This window comes from Aspergillus uvarum, assembly GCF_003184745.1.
Source record: "Aspergillus uvarum CBS 121591 unplaced genomic scaffold BO82scaffold_9, whole genome shotgun sequence".
Classification (NCBI taxonomy): domain Eukaryota; kingdom Fungi; phylum Ascomycota; class Eurotiomycetes; order Eurotiales; family Aspergillaceae; genus Aspergillus; species Aspergillus uvarum.
The window spans coordinates 394,971-411,238 of NW_020291306.1; the positions used below are offsets into that span (position 1 = coordinate 394,971).

The 16,268-nt window shown below is 52.8% G+C and overlaps 6 protein-coding genes across 6 annotated transcripts; 4 read left to right on the forward strand and 2 right to left on the reverse strand.

Moving 5' to 3' along the window:
- The first annotated feature begins 9 nt into the window (after positions 1–9).
- On the forward strand, positions 10–3,022 carry BO82DRAFT_389874 (Nop53-domain-containing protein). Its single transcript, XM_025638481.1, has 6 exons — positions 10–195; positions 266–1,204; positions 1,261–1,462; positions 1,591–1,613; positions 1,905–2,216; positions 2,289–3,022. The coding sequence occupies exons 1-6, from the start codon at positions 62–64 to the stop codon at positions 2,890–2,892; spliced, it is 2,214 nt and encodes a 737-aa protein (XP_025495070.1). The 5' UTR covers positions 10–61; the 3' UTR covers positions 2,893–3,022.
- Positions 3,023–3,195: 173 nt separating this feature from the next.
- On the forward strand, positions 3,196–4,357 carry BO82DRAFT_351664 (ribonuclease H2 subunit C). Its single transcript, XM_025634487.1, has 4 exons — positions 3,196–3,500; positions 3,567–3,644; positions 3,714–3,925; positions 3,984–4,357. The coding sequence occupies exons 1-4, from the start codon at positions 3,347–3,349 to the stop codon at positions 4,023–4,025; spliced, it is 486 nt and encodes a 161-aa protein (XP_025495071.1). The 5' UTR covers positions 3,196–3,346; the 3' UTR covers positions 4,026–4,357.
- Positions 4,358–4,641: 284 nt separating this feature from the next.
- Positions 4,642–5,949, forward strand: BO82DRAFT_381294 (putative mRNA decapping hydrolase). Its single transcript, XM_025637836.1, has 3 exons — positions 4,642–4,765; positions 4,890–5,573; positions 5,655–5,949. Exons 1-3 carry the CDS (start codon positions 4,690–4,692, stop codon positions 5,897–5,899), a joined length of 1,005 nt encoding a protein of 334 aa, XP_025495072.1. The 5' UTR covers positions 4,642–4,689; the 3' UTR covers positions 5,900–5,949.
- A 171-nt stretch (positions 5,950–6,120) lies between these two features.
- Positions 6,121–7,393, forward strand: BO82DRAFT_381295 (ubiquitin carboxyl-terminal hydrolase). Its single transcript, XM_025637837.1, has 2 exons — positions 6,121–6,312; positions 6,420–7,393. Exons 1-2 carry the CDS (start codon positions 6,258–6,260, stop codon positions 7,118–7,120), a joined length of 756 nt encoding a protein of 251 aa, XP_025495073.1. The 5' UTR covers positions 6,121–6,257; the 3' UTR covers positions 7,121–7,393.
- A 55-nt stretch (positions 7,394–7,448) lies between these two features.
- On the reverse strand, positions 7,449–9,023 carry BO82DRAFT_242457 (MT-A70 family; the record flags this gene model as incomplete). The annotated part of the gene is made up of 2 exons (XM_025630801.1): positions 7,449–7,952; positions 8,043–9,023. Coding segments are annotated over 2 exons (1,485 nt in total), but the record flags the coding sequence as incomplete, so codon positions are not given.
- A 572-nt stretch (positions 9,024–9,595) lies between these two features.
- On the reverse strand, positions 9,596–13,602 carry BO82DRAFT_212035 (putative RNA binding protein Jsn1). Its single transcript, XM_025630712.1, has 2 exons — positions 13,166–13,602; positions 9,596–13,085 (listed from the first exon to the last, which is right to left on the reverse strand). Exons 1-2 carry the CDS (start codon positions 13,402–13,404, stop codon positions 9,728–9,730), a joined length of 3,597 nt encoding a protein of 1,198 aa, XP_025495075.1. The 5' UTR covers positions 13,405–13,602; the 3' UTR covers positions 9,596–9,727.
- Between the last annotated feature and the right edge of the window lie 2,666 nt (positions 13,603–16,268).

Genomic DNA, 16,268 nt, shown 5'->3' on the forward strand with positions numbered 1-16,268 from the left:
GGATGCCGCAAAAAAGATAAGATTTCACAAAGTCATATCTCCGTAGCAGAATTCACACACGATGTCTGCTTCTACTGAGGCCCCCAGGCAATTCAGCCAGCCATCCCGCAAGGGCAAGAAGGCCTGGCGCAAAAATGTTGACATCACGGAGGTTCAAGAAGGCCTGCGCCTCTTGAAAGATGAAGAGATCAAAGGGTACGGGAATCTTATCAGGTTTTCTTTTTGGTCTTATTTGGAGCCTCGCTAACGTGCCGTTTACATCTAGAGGTGTTATTGCGGAGAAGCCCTCGGAGGAGCTGTTCGTAATTGATACTACTGGTTCAGCGGAGGTCCGCAAGGCAATTCAGAAAAAGCGCAAACTTCTGAGGTCGGAGGAGATTATCGCACAGCGCTCTGCGATTCCTGCTGTGGACACACGCACACGGACGAATTCGAAGGTCACTGATGGGGTTCTCGAGCCGAAGAACAAGAGACAGAAGGCCGATTGGGTTACCCGGAAGGATTGGCTGCGCTTGAAGCAGGTGGCCAAGGAAGGCAAACCCGCCAACAAGACCGAAACCGAGTTATACGACCCCTGGGCTGATGCGGAGGACACCACTCGCTATGAAGACCCCAAATTCGATTTCCTGGAAAAGCCCAAGCAGAAAGTCGAGCCCGTTACCTTGAAGCACGCTCCTATCTCCCTCGCTGCGAACGGCAAGCCGATCCCCGCCGTTCGCGCCCCGACTGCCGGCACGAGTTACAACCCCACATTCGAAGACTGGGACAAGCTTCTACAAGAGCACGGTCAGAAGGCAGTCGAGGATGAGAAGAAGCGCCTGGAGGAAGAGCGCAAGGAAGAAGAAAGACAACGGATGATCGCAGAGGCTAAAGACGACGACGGTGCGGTAAGGTCGGATGACGAGAGTGCTTGGGAGGGCTTTGAGAGCGAATACGAGAAGCCTGAATGGCTGAACAAGAAGCGTCCGCAACGGAAGACCAAGACTGAGAGGAACAGGATCAAGAGACGCAAAGAGGCCGAGCGGCAAGCGAAGTGGGAGGCTCAGATGAAGAAGAGACAAGAGCAATACGCGCGTGCCAATCTCACTCCCGAAGAAATCGAAGCAAAGGAGCTTGAGCTTGCCGAGCAGTCGGAAGACAGCTCTTCTTCGGACGAGGAAGGTGATGATACTGTTCTGCGCCGCAGACCTCTCGGAAAGCTACGGTATATCGCACATCTCCCCTTTTCCGTTACCTTTCTGCTTACTGACCTGATAACAGTGCTCCCGAGAAGCGTTTGGAGGTCGTGCTACCAGATGAGCTTCAAGACTCGTTGCGTTTGCTCAAACCCGAGGGCAACTTGCTCGATGACCGATTCCGGACCTTGGTTGTTCAGGGCAAGCTGGAGGCTCGCAAACCAGTGACACAGGTCAAGAAGCCCAAGAGGGAGATTACGGTGAAATGGTCCCACAAGGACTTCCAGGTTCCAGGCTTGTAAATAGATTCCCTTTTTTGGCGTTTTCATGCGGTGGATTTTAAAAGCAATTTCACATAATATGGGTCAAGCTACAACGAGAAATCTGTATATGCCATTATCATACTTGATCATAGAGACTTTATAAGCAATTGAGTAGGTACGTACCGTACTTTTGGAATCCTGGTGGGCTGGCTGATATGGGCGGGCAATATCGATAAGCCCCTGCCTGCAACAGCGATCGAGAACTGACATGTGGATCCTGTTCCAAAAATTTAGTGCGGGAGGCAAGGCCGGTTCAGGAAAGTTGCCGGGCCAGCCTAGTCTGCCTCCGCAGCAACTGAATCTTTTTTTTCGTTTCCGGATCCCCTCTCTCCCTGCCATCCTGACCAGACCACAATGCAATAGCGACTTGGTCTGATTTTGGAATGGACTTGAAAAACCTCTCCAGTAATTGGAAGAAACTCCAGGGGACGTTAAAGCAAAGCAACGCCTCCTCCTCCGCCACCAAGCGCAAGATCTCGGACCGCGAGACGCAAAATGCTACAGTGAAAAAACGCCGAACCGACGCAGCCGACGGGAAACCGAAGATCGAACGGAAAAAGGCCCTCATCAAGAAGAAAAGCATGTCGCAAAGCACCCAAGATGGAGGTCAAGAGGCCACCGTATCAGACAGCTCAAAGCCAACGTCGCGGAGGAATTCCGCCGCCGCATCGGTCGTGGAATCGAAAACTTCCAAGGTCAATGAAGGCCGTTCACCAACGTCAGTACCGTTTTGTTGATTCTTCTTTGCCGTATTTGCTCGCCTTGGACATAATTGCTGACTGTAGACTAGTGCTGAGCTAGGAAAATACGTTGCGATGGATTGCGAAATGGTGGGCGTCGGCCCCAATCCGGATAACGACTCGGCCCTTGCGCGTGTCAGTATTGTCAACTTCAACGGCGAGCAGATTTACGACTCATATGTCCGACCCAAGGAGATGGTCACGGACTGGCGGACGCATGTTAGCGGTATACTGCCGAAGCACATGGTCAATGCGCGGTCACTCGAGCAGGTCCAAAAAGAGGTTTCGGAAATTCTCAGTGGGCGCATACTCGTGGGACACGCGGTGAGCAACGACTTGGATGCTCTGCTGCTGAGCCACTCCAAGCGCGATATCAGAGACACCAGCAAACACCAGCCCTACCGAAAGATAGCTGGCGGAGGCTCCCCTCGTCTGAAGATGCTGGCTTCCGAGTTCTTGGGCTTGAATATCCAAGATGGTGCCCACTCTAGTGTTGAGGATGCGAAGGCGACAATGCTCCTTTACCGACGGGACAAGGACACATTCGAACGAGAACATTTGAAGAAGTGGCCAGTGCGCGTGGTAGTCGAGAAGGAACCGGGTGACGATCAGAAGAAGAAGAAAAAGAAGAAGAAGAAGACCCGTAAGAGGTGATTTCAACAATGTCTTGATGAGTCGGCAAGATCTATCTGTCTTAAATATACCCCAGCTTGATTAAGTTACAAAGCTACTCAACATCTGAGGCTTTTCTGAGTATATAGAATATGAACAAACTATACCTACTACACGTTACTTTCTCCTGTACTATGCGATACGGCATGGGGGTGCAAGATCTACTATGGTAGTCTAAACAAATGAACTCGGGTGGACAACGGAAAGACACTCCGCTCCCGCTCCGTTCGCCCACTTTACGCGGGCAACGCGTCGCGTTTTCTGGGTCGAGCATACAACCATCATCGAAGAAGATAATAGGGACAATCAGACATTGCTATCTAAAAACAAATCTCCACCATTGTCGAAGTTGGTATTGAAACTTTTCTATACCTTGTCAAGCACCAGTCACTGCAAATCACATTAGCACCTGGCAGTCCTTTTTCACAAAGCAAGCATGTTCGCCATCCAGACAGCGCCAAAGTCCTCTGCGACTGAAACCCAAACGTCAACGGACCAGTTCACTCCAAACATCCTCCCCTGCAAAATCCACTACGACGGGCCCGTGAAGACATTGAATCGGTATTGGGAACCCCAAGCCGACGAGAAAGGTAAAAGTCGCAAGCCAGCTCCTCATACTCGCAAATTCACTCGCTCATTGATGAAATACACAACAGAGAAAGACGTCCAGATCGCTTATTTCCGCGGTCGTAGGCTCAAGGGTCGACGGGTTGCTATTCCAGAAGGCTACAAAGGTGTGGAAAACCAAAAGATCCTGCGGAAATGGTTTCTTTCCCTGACTTGCCGGCTCATAAATTCTTTAGGCGTTATCGCAACAAGCACAGACCGTGTATTGCCCCTTTCTCGCAATGAAAACGAAGCCGATGTCGAGGAAGTCCAGCCGGAGGAGCCGGTCAAGATTCTCGAGAAGCAGGGAACTTTCAACGAGTATATGGTCTGGGGGCATGAGTTGGTACCCGCGGCGGACGATGCCTTCGTGAAGGGGGTGGAGGAGTGGATCAAATTGGCTGAAGCGGTATGTGTGGATGCAGTTTCTGGCCCATTTTCTGCACATACTAAAGATCTTGTTGTAGATGCACGGTCAGCCCAGCAGTGAACCGAAGCCGTCTTCTTGAGCGACGCCTCGAATATCAGCTTGGAAAGGATTTTCGCCTACCAACATGAGGCAAACGAAATCAGCTCTCATCGCAGCGGCGCCAGCTTGTCCCACGCCCGGATCCTTCACCCTGCGCTCGGGGTGAACCCGGCCATGTTCGTGAAGTGGTTCAATCACTATTCCGCGGGCGCGCCAACGGAAAGCATGACGGGTATAATGGCGTAGAAGACGGCGGGCATCAGTGTAGACGATATAGTCCGTGACATACGGCCGAGACACGAATGAGGGCAGCCTAGGATTATGTCTAACATATAGATCTTGTTTTCGGGGGAAGGGAACGCACACACCTACGAGCATCACGGGTGGGGAATATATATACTTAGGTTGCATGGGCCTTTTCCGCTTAGACTCATTCTATATCCATGAGTATATTCGCATTTTTTATAGACAACTCTAAATGCCACAATGAGAAATCTATACGACTAGACATTCATACATAAAGTAGAGGCTGAGTTCACTGTAATAGTAGTCAATGGATCTTCGCACACGATCCCTGAGCAATTGACAAGGTTCACCGCCAACACAATTCTGCCCAACGAAGAATATCTGGGGTAGACTCATCAACAATGACCTCCCTAACAACCACACCCCAATACTGACATTCCTGCAAGCCATTTCCCACAATGGCCAGTACTACGGACCGTCCTGCCCCGGAGGCTCTGATCTCCAAGTTCGAGGTCGACAGGTTGCTCAAGCAAGGTACTGTACTCCCCAAACCCCTCACCTGCGGAGCTCGCCCCTCTCTCTCAAAACGCACCATCAGATTACCTGAATGTATCGTGATCCCATACTGTTGACTGACCCACCTCCAACCGAACTACAGACCAAAGCGGCCGCCGCATCGCCATCCTCGGCGCCATCGACGGCCAACAGGGCATTCTGACCGCCGAACGCGCCGCCTTCGCAACCGAGACGCCCGCCGTCCTCCGAGCCTTCCACGCCGCGATCACGCACGTCACCAACCTCGGCGACAACGACATCTACCGGTGGTATCTGGCGTCGTCCGGCCCGGACGCGGGCGGACAGCAGCCTCCGGACCTCAAGCTGAACCTCATCTGGCCGTGCACGGAATCCCACATCAAGAAGTACTCGGAGCAGGTGGTTCGCATGGTCACGGAGACGCCGGCGATCTACCGCGACCACGTCCGCCCGTACATGCGCGCCAAGCGCGAGGAAGGGCGGCTGAACTGGGTGTTCAACATCCTCGAGGGCCGGACGGAGCAGGAGGATGTGATCCTGCGTGATGAGGGGGGGCACCACGATGGGGCGGCCGACGACGATGCCAACGATGATGGGTTTCTGATGCTGCCGGACTTGAATTGGGACCGCAAGACGATGGGATCGTTGCACTTGCTGGCTTTAGTGCAGCGGAGGGACATCTGGAGCTTGCGCGATCTCAAAAAGAGACACATCCCGTGGTTGAGGTATCTGCGGCAGCGGCTGCTCGAAGGCACGGTGAAGATGTATCCGGAGCTGGAGCAGGATCAGTTGAAGCTTTATGTGCACTGTGAGAATAGACTCTCTCGCTGTTTTCTATGTTCTTTTCGGTTGGACGATGTTTTGCTAACACCAGTCACTTGACCTGCAGACCAGCCGACATACTACCATTTCCATGTCCACGTCGTCAACGTCATGCTGGAAGCGGGCGCGACACAGGCCACCGGGAAGGCTTTTGGATTGGAGAATCTCATCTCTCAGCTGGAAACTCTCTCCGGTGACGAGGATGCAGGCCTGGCGGATGTGAGTCTGACTTACTTCCTGGGAGAAGCCAGCGAGCTGTGGACGAACATCTACGGACCGTTGAAGAGAGGGGAAAAGCCGCTGGTCGCATGAGATGAGGATCGCATAGGTCGACACTAGATATTTTATGAGCTAGAAATGACATGATGACAGTTTCTTTTCCTTGAATGTGCTCGATGCCAATAGGTTTAGTACTGTACTACGTATTTTTCAATTATTTATTTGTATTTGCACGATGACGTTTTGCCCGCCTTTCTCCCCCGAGACTTTTCCCAACCCCGCAACACCGAAAGTCAACCCCTCACCAACCAAACAAGCCATCTTCACTTACTCTTCTTCATAACGCTCTCCCACCCACACAACTTTCTACGCCCACGTCCAAACCAAGACTTGCAAGTGCGATAGATCTGGAACAAACCAACGAGATCGACTAATCACCATAACTCTCAAAATGGCCGACGACAACCCGGACGTGGAATCCACCAACAAGGCCTTCGTGCCCCTCGGTACGTTTACACACCCTCTCTTTCCACACAACACCAGCCAACCCAATCCCCCAAAATCCCCTATCTGCCAAGATACTGACCACAAAACCATCTTCCCCCCCCCCTAGAAAACAACCCCGAAGTAATGTCGCACCTAATCCACCAACTGGGCCTGCCCACGACCTTAGCCTTCACAGATGTCTACTCGATCGACGAACCGGACCTGCTCGCCTTCGTGCCGCGGCCCTCGCACGCCCTCCTCCTCGTGTTCCCGGTCTCCACGACCTACGAAACGGCCCGCCTCACCGAAGACCGCGGCCTGCCCGCCTACACCGGCGCGGGGCCCACGGAGCCCGTGATGTGGTTCAAGCAGACCATCCGCAACGCGTGCGGGCTGATCGGCCTGCTGCACGCCGTCGCCAACGGCGAGCCACGGCGGCAGGTCATCCGGGGCTCGGATCTGGATGCTCTCCTACAAGAAGCGGAGGGGTTGGATCCGGTGCGCCGGGCGGATCTGCTGTACGAGAGCAAGGCGCTGGAGAGCGCGCACGCGGACGCCGCTAAGCTGGGCGACACGCAGGCCCCGCAGGCGGAGGACAATGTCGATCTGCACTTTGTGGCGTTCGTGAAGGGCGCGGACGGGCGGTTGTGGGAGCTGGATGGGCGGCGGAAGGGGCCCCTGGACCGCGGGGTGCTAGGCCCCGGGGAGGATGCGTTGAGTGAGAAGGCGTTGGAGTTGGGGGTCCGGCGGTTCTTGAGGGTCGAGGCTCAGGGCGGGAATCCGGATTTGAGGTTTAGTTTGGTGAGTTTGGGGCCGAGTTTTGATTGATCCATTGTGAGGAAGGATTTGAAGGGAGGTAAGAGAGGGCTGGTTGGTCTGTTGGTTTCTTGCTTTCTTTTTGTTTTAAATGGTAACGCACATAGGTGGGCAAATGGGGAAGTAGCCTGTTGCCGTCAAGGGTTCAGGGACGTAAGGTGGTGGTGGTCCTGATACCTCGTTCACATATACACAGGGTCTTAGGTCATTGGCAATGGCTACTGGGAGAATGAGCCGTAGATAGATATCCAAACCCTCGATTATAAATACACAGACTGAGCTATTATCTGGAAGATCAAAGTCATGCCATGCCATGCCATGCTGTATTGTTCGGTCAACGCTCGACCCACCATTGCTCCGCATTGAACTTCAGAGCTTCATCCCCAACCGCCCACCATCCCGCCGTGAGATTGCGAGCAAATACCTCCAAAGCCGTATATCGCATTTCGGCATTGTCTCGAGGACTTTCGTCATAGAAGAACACTTGCTCAAAGACCTCGCGCAAATTCGGCTTTCGCGAATGAACATCCGGCACCGCCGCAATAACTCTTCGCGTGATGCCATCCTCGCCGGCTTTTGCTGCGGGATGGCCGTCGTCGTCCCGAGAGGCAGAAGCAGGAGGTCCTATTTCTGCCCTCTTCCTTCCGATCACCAGGATCTCATAAGGCTTCCGCCAGAGCGCACCCACCGGCGTGATGGGCTCGCCCTCCGTCGTCGTCTTCACCCACACCCACTCTTCGCAGACCGTCAGCCCGGCCCCCTGTATCGCGTCGTAGGCCGTCTTGCGGGCTTTCCCTGAGTTCGTGATCCAGATGGCTGCGAGGGCGCTCCCACGCCTGCCGGCCTGGGCCAGTTCAGCGGCCTCTTCTTCTTCTTCTTCTTCTTCTTCTTCTTCTTCTTCTTTCTCCTTGTTGGATGAGAAAGACTCCTGGACCAGATGGACGGACAGGACATTGCGAATGCGCTGGGTGAGCAGTTCCCAGTCAAGGTAGGTCTGAGTGTGGTAATGACCGCTGCGACGGACCGAGCGGTTGGCCCAGGGTGGGTCAAGCAGGATGAGGTTGAATTTCCGGTGGTGAGGGAGACCTGGGATGGGGGTCTCTGCGTGCGTGACGGGGGCTGTTGAGATCGGGATTCTGCATTGAAGGAAGCTTGAGAGCGGCGGAATGTAGAAAGAGTGAGGAACAAGGCATGATGATAGGTGATGAGGTGCACTGTGACAGCATCGCGTATCGTCCGCTGTCTTCCCCACATCTACCGTACAGGTCGCGTGCACCGAGGCTGATCCCAGCGACGTATTCCGGACCACGATGCTGGACAGTTCGGACATGCAGCTGAAGCGGTTCACGCCGGGAGACAAGATCAACGGGGGGTCGAGGGAAGCGCATGGTGCAGTGGAGGCAGCAGAAGCAGAGGTGATCGGCTCCATCGCAGCACCCTCATTCCCGGGGCGATTGCTGCGTGTTCGCCCGGTAGTGCCCTTCCTCTTCTTCGTGAGGGGAGCCTCGTCACCAAGGTCCCTATTGCGAGGTAAGTCCTGAGCGCTGGGATCTATCTCAACCCGCGGAAGACACCATGGAAATCCCGAGTCGAGCGCACGGCGTATCTGGGATAACCCCTCCGTTACCAGGGGTTCAAGGATTTCTGAATGCAGAAGTCTCTCTGCAAGAGGGATTCTTTCAAGAACTCTTGCCCGGGCCGCATCAGTTTTCGGCTCCGTACGAGTCGGATAGGGCACGCTCAGTGGCGGCGTTGAGAGAAGTCTTCGATCTTTGTCATTTTCAGGAGTAGAAGGCGACCTTGCGGAGGGCAAGAGCGCTGATGATTGAAATGGGGAGAGTGACTGCGCGCGAGCGATTGATGCAGGAATATCAATCAAGAAGGTGGTGGCCTGAGGGTCTTGATAGAGTATAGCTGATGGTGACGGTGCTATCATACTCGTACAGTACGTCAGCCAGAATAATCAAGTATAGTATGGAGTCGAGCAGTTGGTTGGCTGGATCACGCTGCAGTAATTTGTAATTTTCGCTTCCCCGACAAGAACCAACTACTAGGTTAGTTACACGATTATTACCCGCGCGGCGGCCCAGCCAAAAATAGCTTGCCGTTGACATGTGGTTTGGAGTTCATCTTCATTGTAGCTCAATTCGGCCCCTTCAACCACGCATGTACAAAATACAACATGTGAACACAAGACGCATTGAGGAAAGATTGAAAGATCGCAAGACGCTCTCTGCTTTGATACCCAATGTAGACTATAGTGAACAGATAGAGCCAACCTCCCCAAGGCGGTTGGGAAATCACTTAGATGCTTATGGACATAGGCGACACCACGATGCTTTCGATAAACAATAAACAATAACACTTTTTTCTCATATCAGTCCTTCCTCCATTTCCAAGACGATCCAGCGTCGGTCTAGGTGTGACAAAGGTCATTTCATGCATATAGCCATACTACTCTGTATCCCGGAAACCGCAAACGAAAGATCATGCAAAAAATAAAAAGAGAAACTTTATACATAAGGTTGAAGTTAATGGCGGATTAAAGCATCTTAGGGAATCCTCAATGCTGGAGGCAACCCCACATCAGCTTCATTCGCACAGGCGAGTCCCGGGCTTTCACATGTGCTGGGGATGGCTTGGGCGTCCACGCCGCCCCCCGGCAGACTGCGCCTGAGCTGGCTGTGCTTGGGCATAGAACTGTGAAGGGTACTGATACATTTGAGCAGTGCTCATGACGGGGCTGAATTGCTGAGGAGCGAAAGCCGCCTGATTCAACATCGAGCCTGGGTTTATTTGCTGGGTGGGAGGCCCGGTCAGGGAAGCAGCCTGAGTCTGCAAGGATCGGAGGTTGTCTGCTGAAGGAGCCCCACCCGCAAACCCAAAGTTGGAGTTTCCGAGACTTGGATACAGCCCGGACGGCGAAAGGCCACGGCTTTGCGCCGCCAGATAGGCCTGATACTGTAGCTGTTGCTGAGCCAAAGGCATCATGGGGTCTTGGCCAAATCCAGGTGCGTTTACCCCTCCGATCCCGCTAAGAGGGTTGATACCACCGGCAGAACCAAGGTTGTTCATTCCATTCATGCTGTAAAGGTCGTAAGCTCCGACACTGGGTTGCTGTTCCGAAGGCATAGGCCTGGTAACGTCCATGCTCTGGTTAAGCATAGTAGGGAAGGGCGCGCTGTATTGCCTCTCCAAAGGCGGCTGCGGAGCGTAGTTCGAGGTTGCCTGGCGAGAGGTTGGACGGTGTTGTTGCTTGTCCGCATTAGATCCGTGATCACGTCCGTGGTGATTGTCCCGAGCATTTCCACGCGATGATAGACCAACTTCATCCATCAGGCGTTTATATCCTTGACTGGGGGTTGCCTTCAGTTTGATAAGAACCTTGGAAACATTCTTGACAACCTCGGCGCGCATTGACTCGTCAAAGAAAGGTGTAGTAAGAACCTTGAAAATCAGAGTCGCTCCCGAAGTTTGGTCACTCAAAATTCTTTCCAACACCTCGTCACCCGGGCTAAAGAACAAGGCCTTCAGCACAATCTCACGGGCCTCGGGTTCATTTCGCTGATTGATAACCTTCAAGACGGTAAGATAAGCGACCTTATGGGTGCAGAGATGGACGAGATGAGGAACCAGCCTCGGTGCAAGCACAGTACGGCGGTGAGGGAACGTGCAAGTATCGAGGAACCAAGTGAGCAAAAGGGCACCGTTGGCATTCGTTGCAAGTTGCACACTGTGAAGGGCGATGGCCGCGGCAAGCATACGCTGCTGGTCCTTTGTGGCATGATGACTCTCAAGACAAGCCCGCATAGCCCGAGCACCGAATCGCCCCTGGGCAATCTCCCACATCCGACTTAGCATAGCCTCGAAAATGAAGTCGTTGAACGGGGCACCGAAGCGTAGACAGCACTGCAGTACGTAGTTTCCATACTGATCAAGGAACAGAGGTACGGTGTATGGCCGGAGAGCATCAACGATCAAGCCCATCTGAATTGGAGTCTTAGCGACATCAATGATCTTCTGGGCGGCCCAAGTTCCGTTCTTATGGATACCAATTTCGGCGAGGTGGGGGGCGATCGGCGCCAGCATCTGTTCCTTGGTTGATTCGGAACAGAACTCGAAAAGCTTTTGGACCACGGTATTGCCCAGATAGTCCGACGCCAATTCGGCAATCTCTGGAAGCATCGCAACTGCGGTCTCTTCGATTTCCTGCACTGAACAAGCACCATTGTCGATCCTCTTGCGGATATCGCGGAGGCGAGGGGCATCAAACATCCTTGTCTGGCTGGGTTCGGAAACCGAAGGGATCTCGTCCTCAAACGCATCAAACGAAATGGCACGTTGAACACTAGCAGAGATGTTCAGAGTATCATCTTCAGCAGCACCAAACTCTTGAACGATCTGAGCCATCTCTGGTTGGAGCTCCGAAAGAGCTGGGATTTGAGGGACAATGAGCCCGCCCTCGGATCTGGCCAGACCATCGGGCCCATTCATGCCTGCATTCGGATCCGGGGTGGGCGAGGACTGAGATCCATTGACCCCTGGAGTGCCACTTGCAGAGCTCCCAGGAACCTTAGCATATCCGATACGAACTGGGCCAGCACCAGGGAAGATCTCCTTGCCGTTAAGCAACGACTTGGCCTGGATAGCGCTTTCAATGCGCTCGAAGTTGACGAAACCGCAATTCTTGTGGGTCAGCACACGAGTGGACTCAATTTTGCCGTAAATGCTGAAGATCGCTTCAAGAGACGTGACCGTGGTTGAAACAGGGATGCTTCCAATCCAGAGTGCGCGAGTCGGCCCATCCTGATTGGTCTCATCAGCCATTTCCGCTGCAGGCCGAATGCCGAGATTGGAAGCATTATTGCCACCTAAATGCATCAGCTGTACAGCTTCGGACAGTTCATCGTATTCTCCGCTTTCCGCAATGTTGAGATCAGCCGCACTGAAGCTGTTTTCCAGACGCGATGGTGTAGCCAGGTAGTTGCGAATAGACGAACGCTGAGGCGGCGCTTCCAGAATTCCAGCTGTCCGTGCCCGAGGGCGGCTGGCAGATGCGTGATTGGCAAAGGCCTGCACAGCCAGGTTATGTTGATGTATCTGAGCCTGGGTTGCAGCTAGCTGAGCAGCTGTCGCGGCGGCTGAAGGCGTGACGGTCCCTGACGGGATTTGTGCATATCGGCTCTCATATTCCAGGTCTTCGTCATCCGCATACTTTTCCTTAGCATTCACGGAGTAGGAACGAATCCTGCTGTTGTTCTTCATCATCGCCAGTTCCGCAAGCAGCGGAGGAAGCGAAGACTGCTGCTGCTGTTGCTGCTGCTGTTGGAGAAGCATGTCAACCGAGGGCCGCACAAGTGTTGCTCGCGGCTGTTGCGGGGTTTCGGCAAGGCCCAAATAGTCCAGGGTTTTGACATCAGTATCGGCGAGACCGTCTCGAGAGAAGGAGGAATGACTTGGGGAAGCCGGGCCCTCAGAGGATCGGATGCTTGTAAGTGTCGTAGCCCGGTCACGGCCTGTTGCCCAGCTAGTCGAAAACAGAGACGGGCCGAATGGACCGGAAGTTCCGAGGTAATTTGCTCGCTGGGGCATAGAGCCAGCTCGGAGACGCGAGAGGGAGCCTGCGCTATTGCCGCCTGCGGTAGTTGCAGCCTTTGCGCCTGTATCAATGCCAGTAACCCCGGTCGGACGGAAAGGGCTGGTCGAAGGTGTAGGCCTTGAGGTCTGGGGAATGTATGGTTGTTGAAGATTCGCTTCATTCAGCGCACCGACGGGAGAGAATCTCGACGGAACGGTCCCAGCTCTGGCTCTTCGGGCAGTGCTATTGATCGAGCCGCCTGAGGTGGGCACCAAGTCGGGAAATCCTTCTTGGCTTGGGGACTCGGGGATATTCTCGCGCAGGGGGGTCGAATGGCCACTGGTTGGAGGACCCCAGATACTGGGAGAAACACCTTCCTCTGCTTGAATTTCACGTGCGCTAGAATGAAAAGCGGCTAATGTCAGTCATCGGACATTCGAATACAACGCTACTTCATCGCGGACGTAGGGACTGCCTACCGTTTCGAGTATAAACGTGCACCGAGTTCATGGGATGGGGATCCAGCCCCTAGCCTCGCACTTCCAATGGAGCCTGCAGCGCCATTCAGGCCGGTTGATGATCCGAACGGTGGCTTCATACCAGCAGACCCCGATAGATCGCTAGGAGAGCTGCGTCCCGTGCTGGTTCCCGACATCGGTTGGGTAGTTGGAATATAATTGAGGTTCATGTGGCCCTCGGGTCGTGAAACGGGTAACATTATGTATTATATCCCTCCACCTCAACAAAGGCGGACACCTAAAACTTAGCGCACTTGAAGATGATAATGAAGGATGGTGGTATTCGTCGGGATGGCCAAACTGCTGTTCAGTCAAAGAGCCAATTTGCGCGAATCATATGCCAGTCCGATTATTAGGGTGACGGAGAGAAGTGAAGCGATAAACCGCCGGAGTCCTGGGTAAGAAGGCGGTAAACAATCCTGCGTATAGGTCTGAGAATACTCGAATCCGCGATGGGTCGCTGCGCGGTGTGGATGTGCTCGTGGCGGGGTTCGGCGAGGACTGGTTCTGGAAGAATACGTATGCTCTAACAATCACAAAAGGCCAAGAGCAGGGCAAAAGAGGTGCAAAATCGTGAGAAGCTGTGCGTAATCCGTTATGAGGGGCCCAGTCGACGGGTATGACACTCGCGTAGAAATTGTCTTAGACCAGTGTCCAGATTCGATGGCCACGATCTACCGCCGTGATCTGATCTCAATGATTGATTTTCCACCAAAACACTCGGCTCCGCTCAGAATGACCGTAAAAACACGCGGTGTTGTCTGGACAAGCAAATCGAGCGATAGGGAGAGGTGTTGGTAGAAATCAGGAGACGAGAGGAACGGGAGATCCAAAAGGTCGGTCGACTAGAGGTGGCTGGAAATAAACTGCGCGCGTTCGGGCAGAAGCCTAAAAAGATACAAGAATGGAAAAGACCGGAGATTGAGTAACGATAAAGATGAATACGATGGCGGAAAGATTAAGAGTGGAGGCAAAGAAAAGGAACAATGGAGATAGAAAAGTGAAGAAGGGGATGGGGTGGGGAGGAGGGTTGGTTGATGTTGAAGGGAGAGGGGGAGGGGGTAAAGTAAAGAGAAGGAAGAAGAGAGAGAGAAGCTGTGGGTTATGGAGGAGGAGAGGAGTTGCTTGTTAGGTTAGGCGGAGAGAGCGGGAGAGACACAGCGCAGAAGAGGAAAGGATGGAAAAGGACGGGAGTTCACAGCGAGGAACGAAGAAAAGGAAAAGAAAGGGAATTGGAAGCTCTCGACTTTGCCGGATCCCCGGAAGAGGGCATGTCATATATTCGGCTTCGTGGTTGGCCGGCTCAACCGGTCTTGGAATTTATTGTTATTTGGTTATTGGGACGGAGTTATGATTCTTACTTCTGTCACTGCGGAATTCTCAAGGTGCCATCAAAGCTCATTGGGCCATGCTATCATCCAACGCAGTAAGTTGATCGACTTCAATTCATTGTTTTATTGGGATTGTTGGGTTTGTGGTGTTTGTGGCGAATCCCATACTTGGCAGGGCAGAGACCACCGGCTGTTTTGTACAGTAGATGGCAGTGTGTTTCACCTGATTTTCCTCCTGATTCCCGATTCCTGATTCTTCAAAGACATATATGAGCACACTTAATTCCCAGTAAGAGACGTTATTACCATGGCTGAATATATGATTAGCAGCAGGTAGTCTGGGGACAACACTACGGTACCCTCCACCTCCAGGATCGCCGTCTAATGACAATGAAGTTTGGCCTACAGCCCCTATAACTATGAAACATAGCACCAAGAGTGGTTCATCATGGCACCTAACAAGTACACAATATGATAGGCTGTTAAATCTGCGCCAGAAACCTAGCAGGGAGTACCAATGGCGTACTGGACATCTTGAAACCGAGGATGTTGATTGACCCCGACCGGGTGATGCTCGCCCTGAAACATGCTAAAACCCCGCATTCCAAGGTCCGTCTTCATGCGCAGTATGTTCCAATCAAGCTCGATACTACCTAGGATGGTATTATATAAAAGAAAATATTACCGAGTGCTTTGGCACCGCAGAACATGTAAAGGGTTCGACCAACAGATCCCTTTTCTCTGATGGCTTTATCCTAGCAGTGTGGTGGTTCCGCCATGCCGGGAGACCACGGATATAATTCTCGTGCGCCCGCAGACTGCGACTTATCCTTCTACTCAGTCGAGTATGATGAACAAATTATACTCAGATCTGCAACAGAAATACGCGGGGCATTGAATTCGGCTTCCCGCCTGAGACCTCCATATGCCACGCTTTCTGTAATGCATTAACCTGTACAGCATACCTATGATTGGTCTCGTGCTAGATTCGAGAAAGAACTTCATCATTCCAGACACTGCGGTTCCTGATAGTGACCAAACCATGCTAGGCACGACTGAAGGTCACGTTGAGGAGCTTTAGTCACCAATGAAGCCGATCCTTACGCTCAGCCACCGGCCCTGTCATTAGAAAGACAATCCGTGGGCACTATGATCAGTCAAGTTATCTCGGTACTCAAGACACTAAATTACCACTGGAGAGCTTAACCGTTTTAGTCCTTCTTGATGCTATTCGTAATGTGCTAATATGTATGTCAAAGACATCAATCCAGGAGAGGGAACGGCCAGTGGGACAGAGATACCACCGCCTCCCATATGCGGACGCCAACCTGCCCGCTTCCCTCTGTTGATCCTTGGGTGGGGAGGTGATCATCACCACAACTAACCAAAGGTATAGACTAACTACAGGTTAGTCAAAAAGTCGTCAGAGCACATCCATCTACAAGAGATTAACTCGGGATGAGCCTCCCTCTGGTAAGTGAGCTGTCCCTCTAACACTGATGCACAAGCGACAGAGGCGGAGATACAACATGGTGCACGGATACCCAGCATTGACCAGCTTCAAATATGGGTCGCTTCTGGGTGCATTGACTACCGACCCAGCGAGCTGGTGGACGCCTTTGTGGGACCTGTGGTGAGTATGATCGTGGATTTGATCATAGCTAGGCCTATGGTTATCAAGACTTTAGTATAAGATTCTCCATCCTTGATATTTACGGCCTCGCTAGTCACCA